The sequence below is a fragment of the Macaca mulatta genome, chromosome 4, assembly GCF_049350105.2.
Source record: "Macaca mulatta isolate MMU2019108-1 chromosome 4, T2T-MMU8v2.0, whole genome shotgun sequence".
NCBI classification, from domain to species: Eukaryota; Metazoa; Chordata; class Mammalia; order Primates; family Cercopithecidae; genus Macaca; species Macaca mulatta.
In genome coordinates, this window is record NC_133409.1 from 42,116,215 (window position 1) to 42,136,994 (window position 20,780).

The window sequence follows — 20,780 nt, forward strand, 5'->3', positions numbered from 1 at the left end:
TGGAACTTTGTGGATTTCTTTTTTAATGAATGTTTGATTTGCTATTGGTTGAATCCATGGATGCTAAACCCATAGATACAGAGGGCCAACTGTACTTGTTGGACTCTGAAACTTCAACTTCTCAGCTCCGCCTGAACCTCAGGCATAGAGATGGAATCTGAAGCAGACCAGAGGGTGGCTTCTTGGAGATGGTGAGGCCTGGCCACAGAAGGAACAGGATGCATGACAGCTGCCTCCCACACAGATATACCGCATCTAAGAAGATGTCACCACCCCCATGAGAAATATATACTGTATGCTCATGTTTGTGTGTGTATATCTATATAGATTCAATATATACATATGTTGCAAAGAACTGAAGCAGCAAAATTAGAGAATGCTCAATATTTCTGACATGCTTGGAATAACAAGAGATGTAAAAGCAACTCAGAATTACATTCCCCTTTTACAAAGCCAGATAATGTGGCTGAACCACTGAAGGATTTCAATCTGAGGGCACAAAGTAGGAAACAAATTACTATTTACTCTCCGGTAAGAAAAACAGAGTTAGACAAGGTCTGCCTTTGAATCACTATAGTTGTATGTCTAAATGGCGTTTCTTTCTGGCAGTTAGTAATGAGACCTGGCAGTTAATGATGATGATGGCAAACACTTAGGGAGCACTCACTATGTGCCCAGCACAGGTCTAAATACCTTCTATAGTCCAACTCTCTTCATTCTCAAAACAGCCCTAAGGCAGCTCTTATTTCTATTGCACAGATGAGGACACTGAAGGACATATTAGGTGCTTAGAAAATATTTTGTGAATGGAATTAATAAGCAGAACTATCATCAATCACTTTATTTTTCTTTTGCTCTTAATAACAATTCATTCTCACTCTTGAACTACTTTTACAGTTAGTGTAATACATCTGTTCTTATCTGTTCTTCAAAACCAGCAGAATCGTTTCCATAAAGATTGAGAATAACAGAACACTCTGCTTAATATAATTACTCTCTAAATTAAACCATTAGATCTGAAACTGTTTGCATTTGTGGGCAATCACAAAAGGTCATGACCCCAGAATCCATCTCTCCTACCAGGGTTGTCGCCTGTACCAAAAATATCAATAAGGAAATATGGGTGATATCTGTTTTCTTGAAAGAGCATCAGTGGATTATGAGTTCATGCTTAAAACAAATATATATTAAGGCAAACCATATGAAGTTACTGCTTGTCAGATTAAAAGCAAAATATCAACAATTATATAAGGTTCAACTTAATAGATTTTGTCCCATTTCAAAGCAGTGTGACTGAAGAATTTAATTTTCTTAACGAGTGGTAAAGGAGATGGGAACAGTTACTGGAATTGAGCTAGAAAGCTATTGTTTTATGGCATAGTTTAGTTCCCACAGTAAATTTTGTCAAATTTTAATAAACGCTCCCTTACCTAGTCATTTAACTTATTTCTCTTGCATGTCCTATATTTACTTATGGGTTTTAGTATTATAAGAATAGAGGATATTCATTCATAGATATTCCAAAGAGTCTTTGAACCACTGCCTACTCTAATGTTTAATATTATAATAGTAACACAGTGCTTTACAATAAGCCCCTACTAAATTATTGAGAGGACACTTTTCTGACTACAAAGAATACTCATTTATGTTTATACTCCAGAACTACTCATAAAGTATTAAAGATGGCCTCTTAAAGTAGCCAAGAGGGTGTGACATCATGAAGCTCTGTGCCTGATGTATTCACTCAAAATATGAATCATGATGATTAAATAGTTGAGGTTTTCAGATGTGACCAACTTACCACCAGCCTGGTATATGTGCATGTTTTAAGTATCTCCTCCTGCTCGCAATAAACCCAGTCTGAAAAAGTGGTATTTATAAAGTGAATGATCTTTGGAAAATATTTTTTACAGTGCTATGTACACATGGGAAGTACTCAGAAAATAACTGTACAAGTGTGCTTGTTCGAAAATAATGAACAAAGAGGCCAGAGTATACCCACCTGAATAAATTCTGCACCCAGTCTGGCAAACATTTATTGACTGCTTTCTCTGCATAGAACAACCGGCCAGCCCCTGCACTCTAGGCACCCACCACCATCGTTAAGAGACCTGTGTGCATGAACCAATCAGACACGTGCTATGAGAATAGAGAAAAGAAATAAGTAATTCTCACAGACACTGACAAACTGGAAAAAACTTCTTTTATCCCAGGTACTTTATGGCTGGGATCAAAGGGGTGAATCACTTGTCTGCACAGTAGGGGTCTGGCAAAAGGAAGTGTTGGCATCAGTTTTCCATCTGCACATATAACCCCCATTCCTCCATGAATTGCATGAGATAGGTTTCATTTTCTCCTGGTGGCCGGTCTGGAGCCGGCTCCTCATAGAGCCTAGACAGAAGACCCTCCTCCCCGAGTCCATCCCCCTCAGAAGGCTCGCAGCCCTCTGAGTCCTGGTCGAAGCTGGACAGCGAAGGAATACACAGCCTGCCAGTTTGGGGGTCCCAGTCGACCAGGGTCGTCGACGGCTCTTCCTCTGGCCCCTCCTCTGAGTCTGTGTGCTCCCGCGTTAGGGGGTCTAAGTCTTGGAGCTGAGGGGTGTATGAGTACTGTAACGTTTGCGGGCCCAAGAGTGCCAACGCTGCCTGTGACTCCAATAATGTTCCTTGTGTGGACACCTCCTCCTGCAACCTGAGCTCCTGCTCTTCAGGCCCTGCACAAATGTCAGTGGTTCTGACATCACATTCATATTCAATGACTGTTTTATCTGGCGGTATTGTTCTGCTGAGGGACGCTTGCTGGGTGAGGGAAGTACCTTCTGCGTTTTCTTCAGAATCACAAACAATTTCCATCAAATGCGAGGCATACCCTAAATGTTTCACCTCCTCTTCCTCCTGAGGGGGCTTCAGGTTCCCGCTGGGCTGAGGATCATTAAGGCTGGATACATCACTGCTTTTTCCCAGTAAACTCATATCCTGATGAGAAATTTTAGAATCATCCGAGATATTGAGGGTGATAAAGTTAATCACGATTTTTTCAGCAGGCACAAAGAATCTTTTGTCAAATTCATTTCCATAAATCAAAATCTATAACGAGAAAAGAGAATGGTTTTCACCTTTTCACTTTAGAGAGACATTAGAAACAGCTGTTAGGTAGAATATCTTGTCACCAGATAGTTTTAAAGACCTACTCTTACCAACTCATCTAAATGAAAGTTATGCTTGCAATATACAGAAAGCCTCACTCACTGGGAGGCAAGAGACCCAAGACACACAGAAGATACATGGAAGTGAGAAGCGGTTCACTGGGTGGGCATTTCTCCAGTCCAGGGCTGGGGCTGGGGCGTTGGTGCCCCCTCTTGTAACCGGCAGGGGAGTTCTTCATTTCTCGACCTTTTTTACATTCTGTAAAGTCAGAATCTTAGCCACATGAAGAGTAGCAAAGACTGAATGTGGCAGAGTTTGTGACATTGTTTTATTTATAGTTTGCTATGTACTTGTTAATAAGCTGTGGTTACCTGGGCTACCTGCTCTGTTTTTGGATATATTTGAAATGCGGACAGGCATGAGAACTGGATGTAGAAAGGGAGGGAAATACATGAGCAGGGATGGTTTTTACCCCTTATACCATTCTTATCATGCTATAATAGGGCCAAAAAAGGAAACTCATCTGCCCGTTTATGGTAGAGAGAGAAACTCCAAATCATGTCAGGGAAGCTCAGACGAGATTAAATTATTGCTGTGGGTACCGTGAAAGATACCTGTTTTCTAAGAGAGCATGAGTTACAATCCTCATTGTCACTCTACCATGTGATTTCATTTAACTTTACAAAACAGAACCTTCAGCCTCATTCTTTTACAACATTTTAAGTTTCTAAAAAATCACAGGTGGTCAATTCTCCTGTGAATGTTCCTTCCAGAAAAGGTCTCCCAATGCCATTAGGAAGCCAACTCTGAAACCTGAACGCAGGTAGAATCATAGAAAAACTTATAAACGGAACTAACAGCAACCAAGGTATGTTATCATGTACATGGGAACACATCTTTTAATAGTTCCCAAGAAAATGGTTTTGATTGTTAAAAATATGCTCAGCCCTCCAGAACCCTTCAGCACATGGTCCCACCTCCGTGGGTTTAATTCTTTCTTCTTTCTTGCTGCTTCTTACTGTGAAGGATTAAGTCCTGGCCATGTTCCTCCTAAGTGTGTTTCCATTCCACGTCTTTCTTGCTAACCTGATGTCCCACTCTGGCCTGTTAGACTTGAATCTTCTCTCCCCTGGACAAAGCTAGTTCCCTAGGTGCTTTTCTTGTTTCTAGTCTTACTCAGCTCCAAGTTGTCCTGGAACTAATATCTGGTTGGATCTAAACCTTGATACTGACTATGATGCTCCTAACCTAAAACCCTATGGAGATTTCTCTTTGCCGGTAGAATGAGGCTGAGCTCCTTAGAGCAGCGCCTCAGTTCTCCCCTTACTTGGACCCACCGCCCGCTCTCCAGTCTCGTCGTCTTCTCTAGCTCCTCATCTGGAGCCTCCTGGTTTACGAATGTCATGCAGTTTCCACACATCCACCTTGCTGTTTCTTCTGCCTGCACTACGGATCCTAACTCCTACTCACCTCTCATAGCCAAGCCCTGGCATGAGAGCTGAACCCCTGTGTAGGGTTTCAGGGCTTTCCTTGTACCCCCCGAGTTCCCAGTGCCTGCTCTCATCTTAGCCTTCATGTATTATTTTGAAATTCTAGTCCCCAACTAGGCTTGAACTTCTAGAAGGGCAAGGCAGGGATCATGACTGAACTTATCTGTGGGACCTTATAAAATTTGGTCATTACATAGAAAATCTTTTCAAAGCTAAGGAAAAAAATTCTGTCAGTGAGCTAATCCAGAAAGCAGGTTTTGTTGTTTTTTTTTTTTTTTGAGACAGTCTCATTGTCACTCAGGCTGGAGTGCAGTGGCGCACTCTTGCCTCACCGCAATCTTGGCCTCCCAGGTTCAAGTGACTCTCCTGTCTCAGCCTCCTGACTAGCTGGGATTATAGTCATGCATCACTACACCTAGCTAATTTTTGCATTTTTAGTAGAGATGGGGTTTCATGCTGTTGACCAGGCTGGTCTTGAACTCCTGACCTCAAGTGATCCAACTGCCTCAGCCTCCCATAGTGCTGGGATTACAGGCATGAGCCACCATGCCCAGCCCAGAAAGTGTTTTTTAATTCACCAGCTATTTAACTTTAATTTCACTCTGCCCTTAAAGGGAACTGAATCTGCTCTAGAACCTCCTCTTCTGTCCTCCTGGAGGTGTACTATTATAATAAAGATCCCTGCCACACTAAGCACTCACCAAATTTGCTGGGTGTTTCTCTTTGCCGACGTGGATATATCGATAGATGGAATAGCCCATCACAGAAAAAAGAAACACAGTAACGGATGCGGGCAGAACATACCAGAAGATGATTTTAGCTTTGAACTCTGATGATTGATCTGTTAAAAAAAAAAAAAAAAAAAGGTGGGAAGTGGGGGGAAGGGTTAGATAGTTGTGATTTGATGTGATGGGAAAAACTGACATCGTTAAGTGGCTTCTGGGCAGATCACTTGCATTTGGGAACTCAGTTTTCTCACCTCTACGTTGAGAAGCTTAAGCTAAATGTTATAAGCGGTCTCAGAATTCTTACTCTCCCTGACAAGAGATGGTCTGAAGGAATCATCTGAACACACCTCAAGTGTTTAAGAATACATCAATCATCCAAGTCAGCACATATTCCACCATCATATATCTGGCTATGAGATTCATGCAGGTTTCTATATTTGAAAGTAAGTGTATTTGATATTCAAGTAACTCACAGAACTTCAAACAAACAACAAAACCCTCCAGTGAAGATCCCATTGAATTGCTCCACTTTTCCACGCCACATGTTTGACTCAATCTTTCTGCATGTTCACTGAAGGACATGAATGCATGGCGCCTCCTTTTATGTGAGTAGCAGAACCGTTCTTGCACTGCTTGACTGGACTTTCTGGGTAGGGCTGGAGCCTGGGGATGTGCGTAGGGAGGTGGCTGGACAGGGTACAGTGCGAATGGCAGTTAACTCCCTTCCTGGGCCTGCTGTGCTGTAGGCTCATGATGAGTAAAAGTCTGCAGAGGAATGACAATACCTGGGAAATTGTTTTAATAAAAGTTTTAATAAAAGTGCTGGCCCACACCATTGATCAGGCCATATAGCTGATGACTAGAGCTCATTGTGACTCACTCATATTTGTTAAGCCACTGTGGTATACTTGGAAGTTGTGATGGTATATTTTACATGTCTAGTTGGGTAGGCCACAGTACTCAGATATTTGGCTAAACATTATTCTAGAGCTTTCTGTGAAGGTTTTTTTTTTTTTTTTTTTACTTTTTTTTTTATTTTTGGGAGACTAACATTTCAATCAGTAGGTTTTTGAGTAAAGCAGATTACCATCTATAATGTGGGTGGGCCTCATCCAATCAACTGAAGACTTTAATAAAAAATGTCTTCACGACCCAAAGGAACAGGGAATTCTGCCAGCAGACTGCCTTTGGGTGCGAACTGCAAACATCCACTCTTCCGTGGGTCTCCAGCCTGCCTATGCTACAAATTCGGACTTGCCAGCCTCCACAATCGTATGAGTCAATGCCTTAAAATAAATCAATATTTCTAAACAAATAAATATATCGATATATGCATCTATGTGTATTCTATTGGTTCTGTTTCTCTGGAGAATCCTGACTGATACAGCTGTAGGAAAAAGAGCAGCTTCAGCACAAATGACAAAAGTCCGAGCGTGCTCCTTACACACTAACAAAACCAGCAGCAGTGTGACCGGAGCATCCTAATCCAGGAGAATGTTGGATGCTCTTGATGCTTGGGCCCAAGAGAAAGCAGCAAAGTCACTATCTGGTTAACTGTCCAGTTGAAAGCCTGGAAACAGATGTGTCATGGCTGATGAGGGTGGTCAACAAGAGCCGGTGGGAGAAGTCCCGCATGTGGGCCTGTTACCCTGCATAATTCCCACGGAGCACATTCACCACCAGCTTCCGCACAGAGACGTGCCAGTGCAGCAGTGCGGATGCTGCGGGTGTCAGAACTCCACCTGCCCTGCTTGTAGCCTATAACTCAGTCCAACCCTCTTAATACAATCCCTGGTCCCTGGATTGAGCCTGTGCTAATTGGAAAGAGTCATAACAATGACTGACAGCATTTAGTATACACTAATCCATGTTTACTACAACAAACCTAATAAACTGTATCTGTATTTTAGGGATGGGGGACTAGAGAGCAGAAATATATTTTAAAAAATAGTTCCAATAGAGGCAATGCTGATTATTCAGAAAGCAGGTCCTCACACCAGTGTGTTCGAAAGATATCTCTGGTGATCTAACAGCTGGGATAGCAGGGGTTCAGAACCAGAAATAGAGCCTAGTTATTCCGTTAATTTTTCTTTCTTTTTTTTTATTTTTGAGACAGGGTTTCACTCTGTTGCCCAGGCTAGAGTGCAGTGGCACAATCACGGCTCACTGTAGCCTCCACTTCCCCAAGTGATCCTCCCATCTCAGCTTCCCAAGTAGCTTGGACTAAAGGTGTGTGCCACCATGCCTGGCTAATTTTTGTATTTTTAGTAGAGATGGGGTTTCACCATGTTGCCCAGACTGGTCTCGAACTCCTGGGCTCAAGTAATCCTCCTGCCTCGGCCTCCCAAAGTGCTGGTATTATAGGCGTGAACCACTGCACTTGGCCACTTTTTTCATATTAGTGAGAAGGTGAGCTTCATCTGCTTACCAAGAAGTTTTGAATTCAATCTGCATTTCATTGCTTTTGCTCCAATTGTGTTAATGATTTCCACTGGAAATTCATTCCCAGCAGCTGGCACTGATCAAGGTGTTAGTAGTAAAGAGAGCACTTCTCCCAAATACAAATACGATTTCTTCAATAGGCTTTGTTTTGCTTGGCATTTTAGTTTCATTTGATATATGGTAGAGACTCCTTCGTTGTAAAAGAAAAGCTATGATAAGCTATGATAAAGACAGAGAGTCAAGGGTAAAGCCTTGCACTTTTCATATGTACTCACAAAGTTCCCTTTCTTTACTCTGGGACAGTTTCATCATGAAAGGTGGGAGGAGTGAGGGAAGAGGAAAGCAGGGGTTATGGATTCCTATTCAAGGCTGGTGATACAGCCAAGGTGTGGGGTGGAGGTCGTGGGCTTCTGTCTCTAGCCCAGCTGTTTGGAAAAGAAGTGGAGGAACAATGGATGACGAGTCCTTCGACGCAGGCAAACTTTAGGATTTATTTTCTTTGAATTTTCAAGTTTTGAGTTCAAGTTCCTCTCACTCTGAAGGCAGAAAAATTAAACGAATGCCAAGCTCACAACTCTATGTCTCCGCATAGGAATGGGTATCTCTAACCACGGTTTCCTGGAAGCCCAGTGTAGAAAATGTGAGCAGGAGATAAATAAAAGGAAACAGAGAGAAGTAACTGTAAGGACAAGGAAGTGATCACTGATTTGCAGATCCCAGACCCTCACTCAGACAATTAGTGGCACCTGAACACAACTGGAAGCACCTATAATTAGTATTCCCCAGGGAAAGTAAAAAATACATTCTCCTTTACAGTGGTTTCAGAATAACACTTTGTTTCTAGCAATAAAATTATCTGATGTTCTTGAAGACCAAAGAACTTCTATTGATCAGAGTGGTTATTTTTTATTTTTTGAGACAAGATCTCACTCTGTTGCCCAAGCTGGAGTGCAGTGGTGCACCCATGGCTCACTGCAGCCTCTCCTGGGCTCAGGTGATCCTCCCACCTCAGCCTCCTGAGTAGCTAGGACTACAGGCATGCACTACCATGCCTGGTTGACTTTATTTTTTGTAGAGATGAGATCTCACTATGTTGCCCAGGCTGGTCTTAAACTCCTGGGCTCAAGCCATCCTTCCTCCTTGGCCTCCTAAAGTGCTGAGATTTCAGGTGTGGGCCACCATGCCCAGCCTGATTATGATTTTAAAGAAGAAACAAGGCATGTGTAAAAGTGCCTCATTGTTATTTCACAAGGCACGTGGATGAGGGACCATGGGAAGATTGCTGGCAGTGGACATGGGACCCGTTTGAGTTCTCCGAGGGGGTGAGAACACTTCTGAACACTGACCAAGCTCAGAGGCAGAGCCTCAGGCTGCTCCATGCATTTCTGGTGGTAGTTGTTTCTGCCTTTGCCTCAACCTGTTTCTGTTAGACACAGATATGTCAAAACTTTGTCTAAACCATCATACCGACTTCTAATTTTAGCACATCTCCTTCCTAGACCAGCAAAGATTTTTAAAAGCTTACCTTTCAAAGTCCTGGCACACTGCTTCTCAGAAGGCTGAGCACGGCGAGGGGGACCTGGGACGAAGGACTCCACGTGGACGCAGTAAAGAGTGTTTGGCTCCAGCCAGGTGAGCACCAGTGTGTGGTTGGTCACACACTGGGACCACTAGGATAGGGAATTGCAAACACTGGTTAGAGCCAGACATTTCTGGGACCACCCCAGACAAATAACTATAGAGGGAAATAAAAGACCAAGCCACCATTTAATCCTTTACTATCAGTATAAGCTGTTTTTTTTTTTTTTTTTTTCAGCAACAGTTTCAATATACTCTTTTCCTTCAGCGCAGCAGAGCATGGTCAGGAACTGGACCAATGCTGGGAGGGATTCTAAACAACACACAGATAGTGTTCTCATTCATTGTCCTGGGTCCTGCTCACATTATTTTTTCTTCTTGGAGAAAGACTGTGCAAGTGAAAGCTCTCCATCAAAGTCAAGTGTACAATCTCTCTACACTCCAATAACAACACCATATCCTGTCAACAGAGTTTCTGTCAAGAAGATCCGAAGTTAGTTCTGTAAAATTTCTGTATAAAGGTTTCAACTGTATTTTGTGCAGCCTGTCTTTTGAATATCATGACTTCCCAGATTCACATGCAGAGAATCAAGGCATCAGAGTTGTCTGTTCCCACATTAGCTACAGAGGGGTTCATGAACATATGCCCCATCCCATTTCAGGCTTACCGTTCTATTTGATTTAGTATTCGACACAGACACGTTATACTTCAGATTGGAGTATATTTGTTGCATGGAAACAGGAAGGTCTTCTGGATTTCTCTTCCACTTCTCTGGAGCTGTTAGAACAACAGAAATGGACTTCTCATCTGTAGTCAGTGCCACCTCTGGTGGGCCAATTTGTGCTTAAAGTGGGAAGAAAGAGCGTATTATGCTCAGATGAAAAATTACCTTAGATAAAGCTACGATATAATCCTACTTGGATCGAGGCCCTAAAATACTTTCTTTTTCTTTTCTTTTTTTTTTTTTTTGAGATGGAGTCCTTTCCCTATCACCCAGACTGGAGTGCAATGGTGTGATATTGGCTCACTGCAACCTCTGCCTCCTGGGTTCAAGTGATGCTTCTGCCTCAGTCTCCCAAGTAGCTGGGATTACAGGTGCCCACCACCACGCCCAGCTAATTTTTATATTTTTAGTAGAGACGGAGTTTCATCATGTTGGCCAGGCTGGTCTCAAACTCCTGATCTTGTGATCTGTCCACCTCGGCCTCCCAAAGTGTTGGGATTACAGGTGTGAGCCACTGCACTCAGCCTTAAAAGACACCTTCTTACAGGAGGTAAGAACGTACAAAGGTGGGCCTGAGTTATGCCAAATCTTGAAACCATTTCACAAGCCTGATCCAATGTTAGAACAGCAAATTAAAGTGTTCTATTTCCTTAGTCACATGCATAAACAGTAGATGGTTAATACAATCAAAACTCTGTAACATTTATGTGACTTGAAAAGTTGGTGATAAATGACAACATGATTTGATAAGTGGAAAATCAGAGATGTGATTAGAATGATCTAGAACAGAGACCAGGCGACTTTTATCCTAAAGGTCTGGACAGTAAATATTTCAGGCATAGCAGGCCATATGATCTCTGTTGCACTATTCCATTCTTGTTGTAATGCAAAAGCAGTCTAAGGTAACTATGTAAACAAATGAGTGTGGGTTGTGTCCCAATACAATTGATGTCTATGAATAGACATCAATATTTCAATTTCCTTTACTTTTCCAATGTCACAAAATATTCCTTGGATTTTTAGAAACTATTTAAAAACGTAAATACCATTCTTAACTCTTTGACTGCAGAAAAACAGAAAGGGGGTTGCTGGATTTGTCCCAAGGGTAGTTTTCTGGCCTCTGATCCGGAAGGGCTCCCGCACTTACAGAGCGCTTGCAGAGCTCATTATGGCAGCCCTGAGTGGGTCCTTCATGACTGAGTCAGCCATAGGTCAGGGGATGGCAACGTTATAAAAGTAAATACCAGGAAGAAGTTGCCTTAATTCTGAGTTGCACTTGGAAATTACATCATCACACCACCAAGTTCATACAAGAAGAAGCATAGTTGGATAATCAGGACAATCTTTAATCAATCTTGTGGAGACATTAATAGTCCATAAACCCACATTAAATAAAGTCATTTTGTTCCTCAAACAAACTTCCACTAAAGTAGCTTCCACTAAGTAGTAAGACAAAGTCAAAATTTAATATCATTGTCATTTAGTATCAATTTTGGATCTGGGAGAGATCTTAGAGACCACTTGGCTAAACCTTTCACTCTAAAGATGAGACTCAGGCTGGGTGCAGTGGCCCATGCCTGTAACCCTAACACTTTGAGAAGCTGAGGTGGGAAGACAGCATGAGCCCAGGAGTTTGAGACCAGCCTGGCAACATAATGAGACCCTGTCTCCAAAGTCAGTCAGTCAATCAATCAATCAATCAACCAATAAAGGTGAGACTCAGAGCCAGCAAGGTTAAGGACTTTGTACTGCTCACTCAATCCAGTGGTCCAGAATAGAGCCAAGCAGAGCACCTTCCTCTGGGCAAGGCTGTCTATGAGGCTGAGACTGTTAAACCTGATATTAATACATGTTTAACTGACCACGGCAATAATGGCATTACTTACTTTCTAAAAAAGGATAGAACCGTCCACTTTCAGCCCATTTGGAACAGTTTGTTCCCCAAATGGCCTTAACTTTGGCATAATACTGGTGTTCGTAGTCAGAAGTTTCAGCAGAAAGATCACAGTAGGTTCTATTGATATTTCTGCATTCTGATTTATTCAGCCATTTCTTTTGCCCATATCTGCTAAGAAAGAAGCTGAATTAATAATGAGGTGCCCTCTATACTTTACAATAAAAAATGTAGTCATTTTATAAAACTGAATGGAACTGACGACCTTCTCTTCAGAAAAACAAAGGTGCCTGTCATCGAGATAAAAAAGAATCCACTTTTGCTGCGGGCAATTTTTTTCATTAGCTGTCAGGAACATGAGTCAGAGTTTCTGTAATCACCTTTCTTTCTGTGAATTATAATGTGGATAGTATATTCTGAACGCGTATATTTTATTGTTATTCTTTGGCTACAGTGAAATTTTTACATATTGTGTGATCAATTCTTCTAGTAATTATTTATGTAGGTTTTTAGTCTACTGTGCACACAAGGTCAGTTTGATGGATTGTCTGAAGAACAGTTCGTCATTTTTTTTCTTGGAAGAAAAATTACTTCGACGTTCTCAGTGCATATAAAAATCTAAGCATCAATGATTCTAGGGAAAATACATGAGGCTGGAATGCATACAGAAATTTGCATTTTTGATAATTATAGTGAGGATGATAATATTGACTAGGTTGGTCATATTGATTTTTCTTTTCTTTATTAAAACCACAACCCCCATAGCAAATAGGGAGGTGGCAATATTTTTAGCCCTTTTCAGGTGGGAGAGACTGAAGTGTAGGGTTCAGGTAACATGTGATAAGCCAGTGAAAGGGACGGGGAGGCAGAGTGGGAAAGGTGATGGGTTACAAGTGGCAGCCTAGGGAACAGCTGAGAGGACACTGCAGTGGTCCAGGGGAAGATGTAGGTCACTTGGACAATGATGGGGGCAGTAGGATGAATAAGGACAGGACAAAAGCAGGAAATATTAGGAGACAGGACTTGGTGATAGAAAACATGTGACAGATTAGGGAAATGAAGGTATTAAGGATGCCGTCTCTTTCTGTCTAGGGCAGATGGGTGGAATGGTGGTGATATTTACTACGATAAACAGCACTGAGACAGAGCAGATTTGGGAAATGGATGGGGAGGCAGAGCAGAAGGGAAAGAAAACACGTTCACTTTTGATGCCTTGAGCCTGAGTATGTAACAGATATCCCAGTGCAGATGCCCAGCGGGCAATGGGTCTCAGGAGAGACATGTGAGTGGGAGGTAGGGATTTTGGAGTCAGTATCATCAAACTGCTCATTGAAGGCACAAGGATGAATGAATGATCCATGGAGACAAAACAAAGTCTAGGATAAAATTTCAGGAGCGTCAAGATTTAAAGGCTGGACGGAAAGAAGGCCTGGAAATAGCAACTAAAGAGGGATGAGAAAAAAACATATCATAAAGGTCAAGGGAAGAGTGTGTCTTGAGAAAGAGGATATGTCCATGTATTGCCAAAGCTTAAGGATATTTTCTCTTTTCAGAATATGGCAACAGATTTCTGAAAGTAGATGTTTCCCATTTCCTAAGTACCACACCTACCAAAAGACATCAGAAATATAGTCAGATCTTACTGATCAACTTCTCCATCTAAGTGATCACTGTTACTTAGGGGCTTTCAATTTTTTTTTGACCATGATCCACGGGGGAAAAATACATTTTACATTTTGATTCAGCTCACAAAATATAAAACTAACATATTAAAACAAAAATTGTGCAAGAAAATATTTAAACTTTACCACAGGCCTTGCATTCAGTTATTTTTCATTCCACTCCATTCCACACCATTCCATTCCTTTCCATCAAAAATAATGTCCCTCAACATTCATTTCATGAATCATCAAAGAGTCTTGAGTTGTGGTTTGAAGACTATTGCCATTGCCTATGCGACCCCTCCCTCCTCCCTCCTCAAACTTCCTCACTCTGCCAAAGGCAAGGCAGCTTCCCATGACAATGCTGATGCAGGAGAAAAGGCTCTTTACAAGATTTTCAGCAAAATAAATGAATGATGCCAGAATCACTCAGCAAATACTCCAGTAATGACACACACACATGGCAAATGGCCATGTGGGGCCCTCAGTGGTCTCTGATTTACAAGCTTTATCTCATCTAATTATCATAATAACCCTAGGGGGTAGGTACTCTTATTTTCATCCCGTTTTACAGATGAGGAAGCTGAGGCTCAGGAAGATTAAGGGATCCACTCAAATTCACATGACTAGTAAAAGGCATACCTGGGATTTGAACCATTCTTCCCTGATGCCAAAACTTCTGTTTTTAGTGCTACATTCTATTTTTTGTATTAATTGTTTTGGTGGATAGAATTTAAACTTTTGTTAAATTTTCATCTTGGAAACAAACTTCACTCAAAAGTATAAACGTATAATCTGCAACCTTCCCAGCTAGGTTCATAGCCTGGCTATGAACTGGGGACCGTCTGACTTCAGAGCTGAGCTTGGAGCCCTCTGGCAGTGAAATATGCTGCCCTATATTCCTGTCCCTCTCACATGCACAGGCATGTAAGAACGCCAACATGGCAAGCTTCTTTTTAAACACATATTTTTAAAAGTTGCACAGTCTAAGTGATCTGCTCACACAGAGCAGTGATGACTATTTTTTAAAAATCCCTTTCTGAATCACATAAAACATAAAGGACAGAGCAAGCTCTTTGCTCCACCTAATGGATAAGGAGGCAAGGACATGCTCGTGAGTCTTTTTCCCTTTGCAAAGCAGTTTCTTTCCTCTAACACTGGCTACTGAGAAACTCCTTAGAGATGAGAATGAGGTTCTAGATTTGAGGTCACTGTGAGTCGCTGCTGAAGTCTTTCACTGGTTTTAGTGATCTGAATTTTTTTTTCAAAGACAAAACTGACTTTATTCTTTTTTGAAAATATGGTAATGTTTTTAAATTCAAACAATCAAACAATTCAGAAAGTATAATCAAAAGAGAAACAAATCATCCTAAAACCCATTACCCTGGAACATTTGGTGTGTATGATTCTGGATATCTCATTTTGCTTCTGTATAAACAGAAGGATGATATGATAGCAGAATAGATGGACAAAAATTAGATTATACCATACATATGGTTTTAATAAAAGTAGTCAATTCAATGTGCCTTGAACTTTGATAGAAAAAAGAAATTGACGCGAAATTAAAGGAACTGCAGAAGTGCAAATGTTTGTCACCACAAGAGATATTTGTTCCTAAAAGAGCTTTTAAATTAAGAAAATGATTTGTGAAAAATATTGAGAGGTTAATTATTAAAATAATAAAATATTGTCATTTTAGATCACATTGAATGGCTTCTGGCTATGAAAATCAGTACACTTATAGTCCCCCCACCTTTCCATCTTATATTATTGTTTAAATTCAGATTATTTCTAAGAAACTTCTACAATTACATTTCCATCACTATTTAGTCTTAGTTCTATATTTAGATAAATTCAATGCATGCTACCAGTCTTTTTTTGTCATCACTAAGTTCTTCTTTTGGGTTTGTCTTTATCTCTCTGTTAGCTGGAGGTCATCTTTAGTTAGTGCTCCACCTCATCCCCCAGGAAGGTCTCAGAAAAGTGATCTCCTGGGTTCCCACCTGCTTCCAAACACCAGTCTACTGAACTTAGTAAGAGTCTTAGGTCACACTTGTCTTTTCCTCAGAAAATGTATTCTATTGAGTGTTGCCAGATTGAAATTCTCCCTTTCTCCCAACTTGAGTTCTGCTTTTGCTAAAATGGCCATGAATCATTTAATTATCTTAAAGTCCAATAACTTCCCAGGATGTGTCTTGCTATTGTTCTTACCAATTTTTTTCTAGACATACCACACATTTATGACACACAGTTCCAAACAGTCTTTATTACCCTGTTCAACCATTACTATCACTTAGCTCTAACAGGTTTTTCATCTTGATATAGTATTTTTATATTCCAGCATTTTCCTAAGCTCTGCACACTTCCTAAAAAGACATGTTCTTCCTGTTGTCTTTGAATCTCTTCTTTCACTGTTTTCTCTTCTTTGAGTTTTACCTTTACAGATCCTGTTGTTTATGCACTCTAACAAAATTATGGACTGTTATGTGTTTTAATTCTTCCTTACTTCCATAGCAAAGCTTTCTGGAAACTTGTATTCTTTTTTCCTCTTTCCCTCTTCCAGTAATTATGAATAGGTGCTATGCTAGTTCCTTTGGGACTTTTACTGTTTGAATGGGGCCAGCTGTTTGTTGAACACGCAAATGGACATAAGAATAGGGCTCAGATAATGAGCTTTTGCTCTCCATAATTTTTGTTTGTTTGTTTGAGACAAGACCTGGCTTTATTGCCCAGGCTGGAGAGCAGTGGCATGATCTCAGCTCACTGGAACCTCCACCTCCCAGCTCAAGCCATCCTGCCACCCCAGTCTCCCAAGTAGATGGGACTACAAGCACGCACCATCATGACTGGCTGATTTTTGTATTTTTTGTAGAGACGGGGTTTTGTCATGTTTCCCAGGTTGGTTTTGAACTTGCGAGCTCATGGGATCCACCATTTTCAGCCTCCTAAGGTGCTGGGGTTACAGGTGAGAGCCACTGCATCCGGCCAATTCTCTCCATAATTTTAAACTTCTGTTTCCATTAAACACCCTCTCACCAAATCTATTATTCCCTTTGCTCCCTGGGAAACCTGCCTGCCCTCAGGTTTGGGGCTGCAGGAGGCTGATGTTGTAGCCTTCCTGGGCTGCCTCCCAGCCAGTGCTACCTCCCTTTCCTCCTGCCCCTGGCTCACTCCCAGCTTCTCCCTGGGCTGTGACAGGGCCTCCACAATGGACATGTCCTGTGTGCCTGATTTCTATTTTAGCTCCTCCATCTGTGACATTCTGTGGCACCCAACTGGGGCTCCACGGGGACATTTCCTTAATTTCTGGTGGTGGCGATCCTTAGATTTCCATGCTCTCAGATTGTTAGGTGGGCTCTTGGTACTGTGACACTTATTTTGTGAAATCATTTCCTGTGATTGGAGGTGTGAAGGTATAGATTTGCTTTCAGTTTCTGTAGCTGTTTTTCTTCAGATACCACAGGATTTGGCTTGGATGGTTCCTAGTTTGTGGTTAGGGTTGTGGCCATTTCCTTTGTTTCTCTGAAGATGGACATTGACTGCCTGTTTTGCATTCTTTCCTGCTTGCAACGAGTTTTGAGGGCCAGATGAAATGTCTGTTCACTGCTATCTTTAAGTGCAACAGCTGATCGCACAAAATGTGCATGTGGTTTCAAGGAGTCTAAGGATGCCTGTAATTCCAAACAGCTTAGAAAATTCAGACATGATGGATTGCCTTGTTTGCTCAGCCACCTAATAATGTTTTGACCAACTTTTCTGTCTAAATAACCTCGCCTTGCCTGAGCCTCCCAATGCCTCTGTCTCCATGAAGAAACTGTTTTCTAATTTAATCTTACAAAACATCAAGAAAACGTAACCTGAAATATCTAAAACTTTTCTCTTTTTCAAACACATTTAATACCGCAGAGAGTTTATCTTTGCACAATTCACAGGAGTCAGAGTCTTGTGTTTGTAAGCTAGCCAAAAGGAAAAGAAGAAACTTACATGAAATACTGGACAGTGTAAGTAACTTTAACTCCTTGAAGACACTCTGGTGGATTCCATTGTAGGACATTCTTCATGTTGATGGATAAGAAGGTGATGTTTGCAGGTTTAGGCAAACCACCAGAGACACAGGGAACTGAAAAAGGAGCAGAAAGGAATTGAAGTCTTAGTGGCAGAAAAGGAAAACATGATTCCTGTAGTAGCTAGTCTCCAGAGATGGCCCCCGATATGGCCTTCCAGTACGCATGCCCTGTGTAACATCTCTCAAATGCAAAAGAGAATGTGGCAGAGGTGGCTCTGGGACTAAGCCAGGACTTTTGCTTTCCAAAAAAAATTCCCGAGTTGCTATGTAAAATGACAGCTAACTTACTAGAGAGACCATGCTGAGAGATTGCACAAAGAGAGGCTCAGTTGTCCTGGTGTCCCAGCTGAGCCCAGCCTTCCAATTAAGAGGCCACAATGAAGTCACTGTGGTCATTCTAGCCCCTTCTGTCACAGACTGAAGCTGCATGAGAGACCTCGCATGAGACCAGCAGAAGAATCATCTGGCAGAGCCCCAGTTAATCCCCAGAATTTTAAGAAATAATAAAATGATTGTTTTAAACCACTAAGTTTTGGGGATAGTTTGTTGTGCACTGCAGAGAACTAAAACAATCTCTTTATTAAATGTTAAAATAAAATTTAGAGTAGGTGACCCCGAGAGGCCAGAGTTTCAAAGGTTAGAATTGGGACTGCCTTTACTAAAGAACATAGTAAAGCAATAATTAGAAAAGGAACCAATGAAATAAGACAATTTATTTAAATAAACACTGATATGTTCACATAGGTGCACTCTAAGAAAAACTGTATCCTACAGGATTAATTTATAGAAATCCTTGTGGAGAAATGGTAAAGAATTGAGAAACTACTAAAAACTTGGAAAAGGAAAGGAGAGGCTACTTTCTTGTAAAATAAAGCAAAGATAATCCTTGAATTAAAGTAAATGAAAAAATTCAGTGGTAATATGTAGGATTCAAAATATTAATTCAAAATATTGGAAAGATCACAAAGCACAGAGTGATAATCAATCAGGTTTTATGAAGAACTAATCCTGTCACAAATATGCACATTCTAGTCAATCAATGAACTTGAAAAATACAAAATATTAACACTGCAAATCAAACTTAGGAAATAAAATTTAGTTCAGTCACTGATGGTAGGTCCAATCTTGGCTAAGTATCATAATTCTTGAGTAAAGTAGCTGGGACTAACGTCAGAGAAAGGAATTATGTGTGAGGTAATCCTTGGTTAAGATTAGTTCTATACAATGTACTGTTATTTTGCAAGCCAAATGAAAAAAAAATTATTTACTTTAGAATTAAATTTTGTAGGATCACCCTGATTCTAAGCAAAATTAGCTCTTTAGTGTAAAGATGGCTGAGTGTAGGTATGCTTGTGCTATAATTGTAATGACTCCTACTTTTAACCTTGCTCATAAAAAAAATTTTTAGTTTTATTTTTAAGAAAAAAGTTACTCACAGAGAAGCACAATCAATTGACCACTGCCGTGTGTGTGTGTGTGTGTGTGTGTGTGTGTGTGTGTGTGTGTGTGTGTGTGGTAGGGGTAGGGGAATCTCAAAAGGACATAGCCTGCCTAACATCTTCTTGTAATTATTTGGAACCATTGTGTAGCAAGTGGTGTTGGTATTTTCTGGAGATTGCATAGAGTGAATATTTATCAATGATTTAATACTGCTTTATGGTACTACTAGGTTTACCAGGTTCTCAATTTTAATCAGATTTTTGAAGACAAAACAGAACATGGGGAGGCAGCACACTGAGTATAATACTTCTCAGCTCTTCAAAAATGCAGAACCCATTTAACATAAAAATTTCCAAGGATCTTTCCAGATCTAAAATGCTGTGGCCTGCATTTTTAGATGGCCCTAACACATGAAGAGTGGTTACCATGTCTTTATACAAAATAAAATAGACTGTGTATTATAATATCAGTGGTGAAAGACATTGTCAAAACATGGCTTTATAGAGCTGACAGGGAAATCAAATATTTTGGTTTGTGGCAATATGAGTTTGGAGATAGAACACAGAAGTTATCTTAGATAGTATAGTCCAGGCATATCGTCTCAAGTTTCAATCTATACAAATCTTTATCTTCTTCAACACTGTATTCTACTTGTCTTTTTTTTTTTTTTTTTTTTTTTTTTGAGACAGAGTCTCACTCTGTCACCCATGCTAGAGTGCAGTGGCATGATCTCAGCTCACTGCAACCTCCACTTCCCAGGTTCAAATGATTCTCTTGCCTCAGCCTCCCAAGTAGTTGGAATTACAGGCACCCACAACCATGCCTGGCTAATTTTTTTTTGTATTTATAGTAGAGTTGGGGTTTTGCCATGTTGGCCAGGCTGGTCTCCAGCTCCTGACCTCAGGTGATCCTGCCATCTCGGCCTCCCAAAGTGCTGGGATTACAGATGTGAGCCACCGCGCCTGGCCCTATTTGTTTTTTAATGTGAGTGAACAAATGACAGAACTCTCAAGATGCCTAAAACATACCCAAAAAAGTTTTGAGAAATAACTTGGAGTAAAAGGAATAGGCAATTTTATTTTACTTTAGTTTTTTTGGTTGCTGTCATAAGGAAACAAAGCAATTTTTCTCTTCTGAAATAAACTATACTCTGGAATGTGCTGTCAATAATTAATGTTCATTGATTCAGTAGACATTTTGATTAATGCTTTGTAATTGTCTAAATGGTCCTTCACAAATGCTATGCCAATCATTGAAATGTTAGCAAACTCTGGTAATGATATTAAACCAACAGAATCAATAATGTGACAATAATAACATTAAAAAATAATGTTCTTATGCCATTCTATTCTTTGAGAATATATTTCATTATAAATGCTGTGGACTATGTACGCCTCCTCTGCACGTCTACATTATGAGTAAATCATTTCTATCACCATGACTGTGGTAGCTGGCCTCCAATAATCCCTTCCTCCTGGCATTCACAGGCTGTATTGTTCTCTCTCACATTGTGCCTGGGTTGGTCTGTGTGTCCAATAAAATATGACAAAAGCCAGGACAAAAGACACTTCTGAGATTAGGTGATAAAAGACACTGTAGCTTCTATCTTG

At 40.7% G+C, this 20,780-nt stretch overlaps 1 protein-coding gene across 9 annotated transcripts in view; it reads right to left on the reverse strand.

The window, feature by feature from the left end:
• Nucleotides 1-826: 826 nt before the first annotated feature.
• IL20RA (interleukin 20 receptor subunit alpha) overlaps nt 827-20,780 on the reverse strand; it is a 44,957-nt gene continuing 25,003 nt past the window's right edge. For 2 of the 9 annotated variants that reach the window (XM_015137364.3, XM_077999461.1), the window contains exons 2-7: nt 17,649-17,784; nt 11,996-12,174; nt 10,053-10,228; nt 9,332-9,476; nt 5,338-5,477; nt 827-3,086 (exon numbers count right to left, since the gene is read on the reverse strand). In XM_015137364.3, coding sequence (XP_014992850.3) covers nt 2,289-3,086; nt 5,338-5,477; nt 9,332-9,476; nt 10,053-10,228; nt 11,996-12,174; nt 17,649-17,784 — 1,574 coding nt within the window. In that variant the 3' untranslated portion in view covers nt 827-2,288. Of the gene's footprint in view, nt 3,087-5,337; nt 5,478-9,331; nt 9,477-10,052; nt 10,229-11,995; nt 12,178-17,648; nt 17,785-20,780 lie in introns of all 9 variants that reach the window. The other 7 variants (XM_077999458.1, XM_077999460.1, XM_001097436.5 and 4 more) reach the window with 5 other exon arrangements.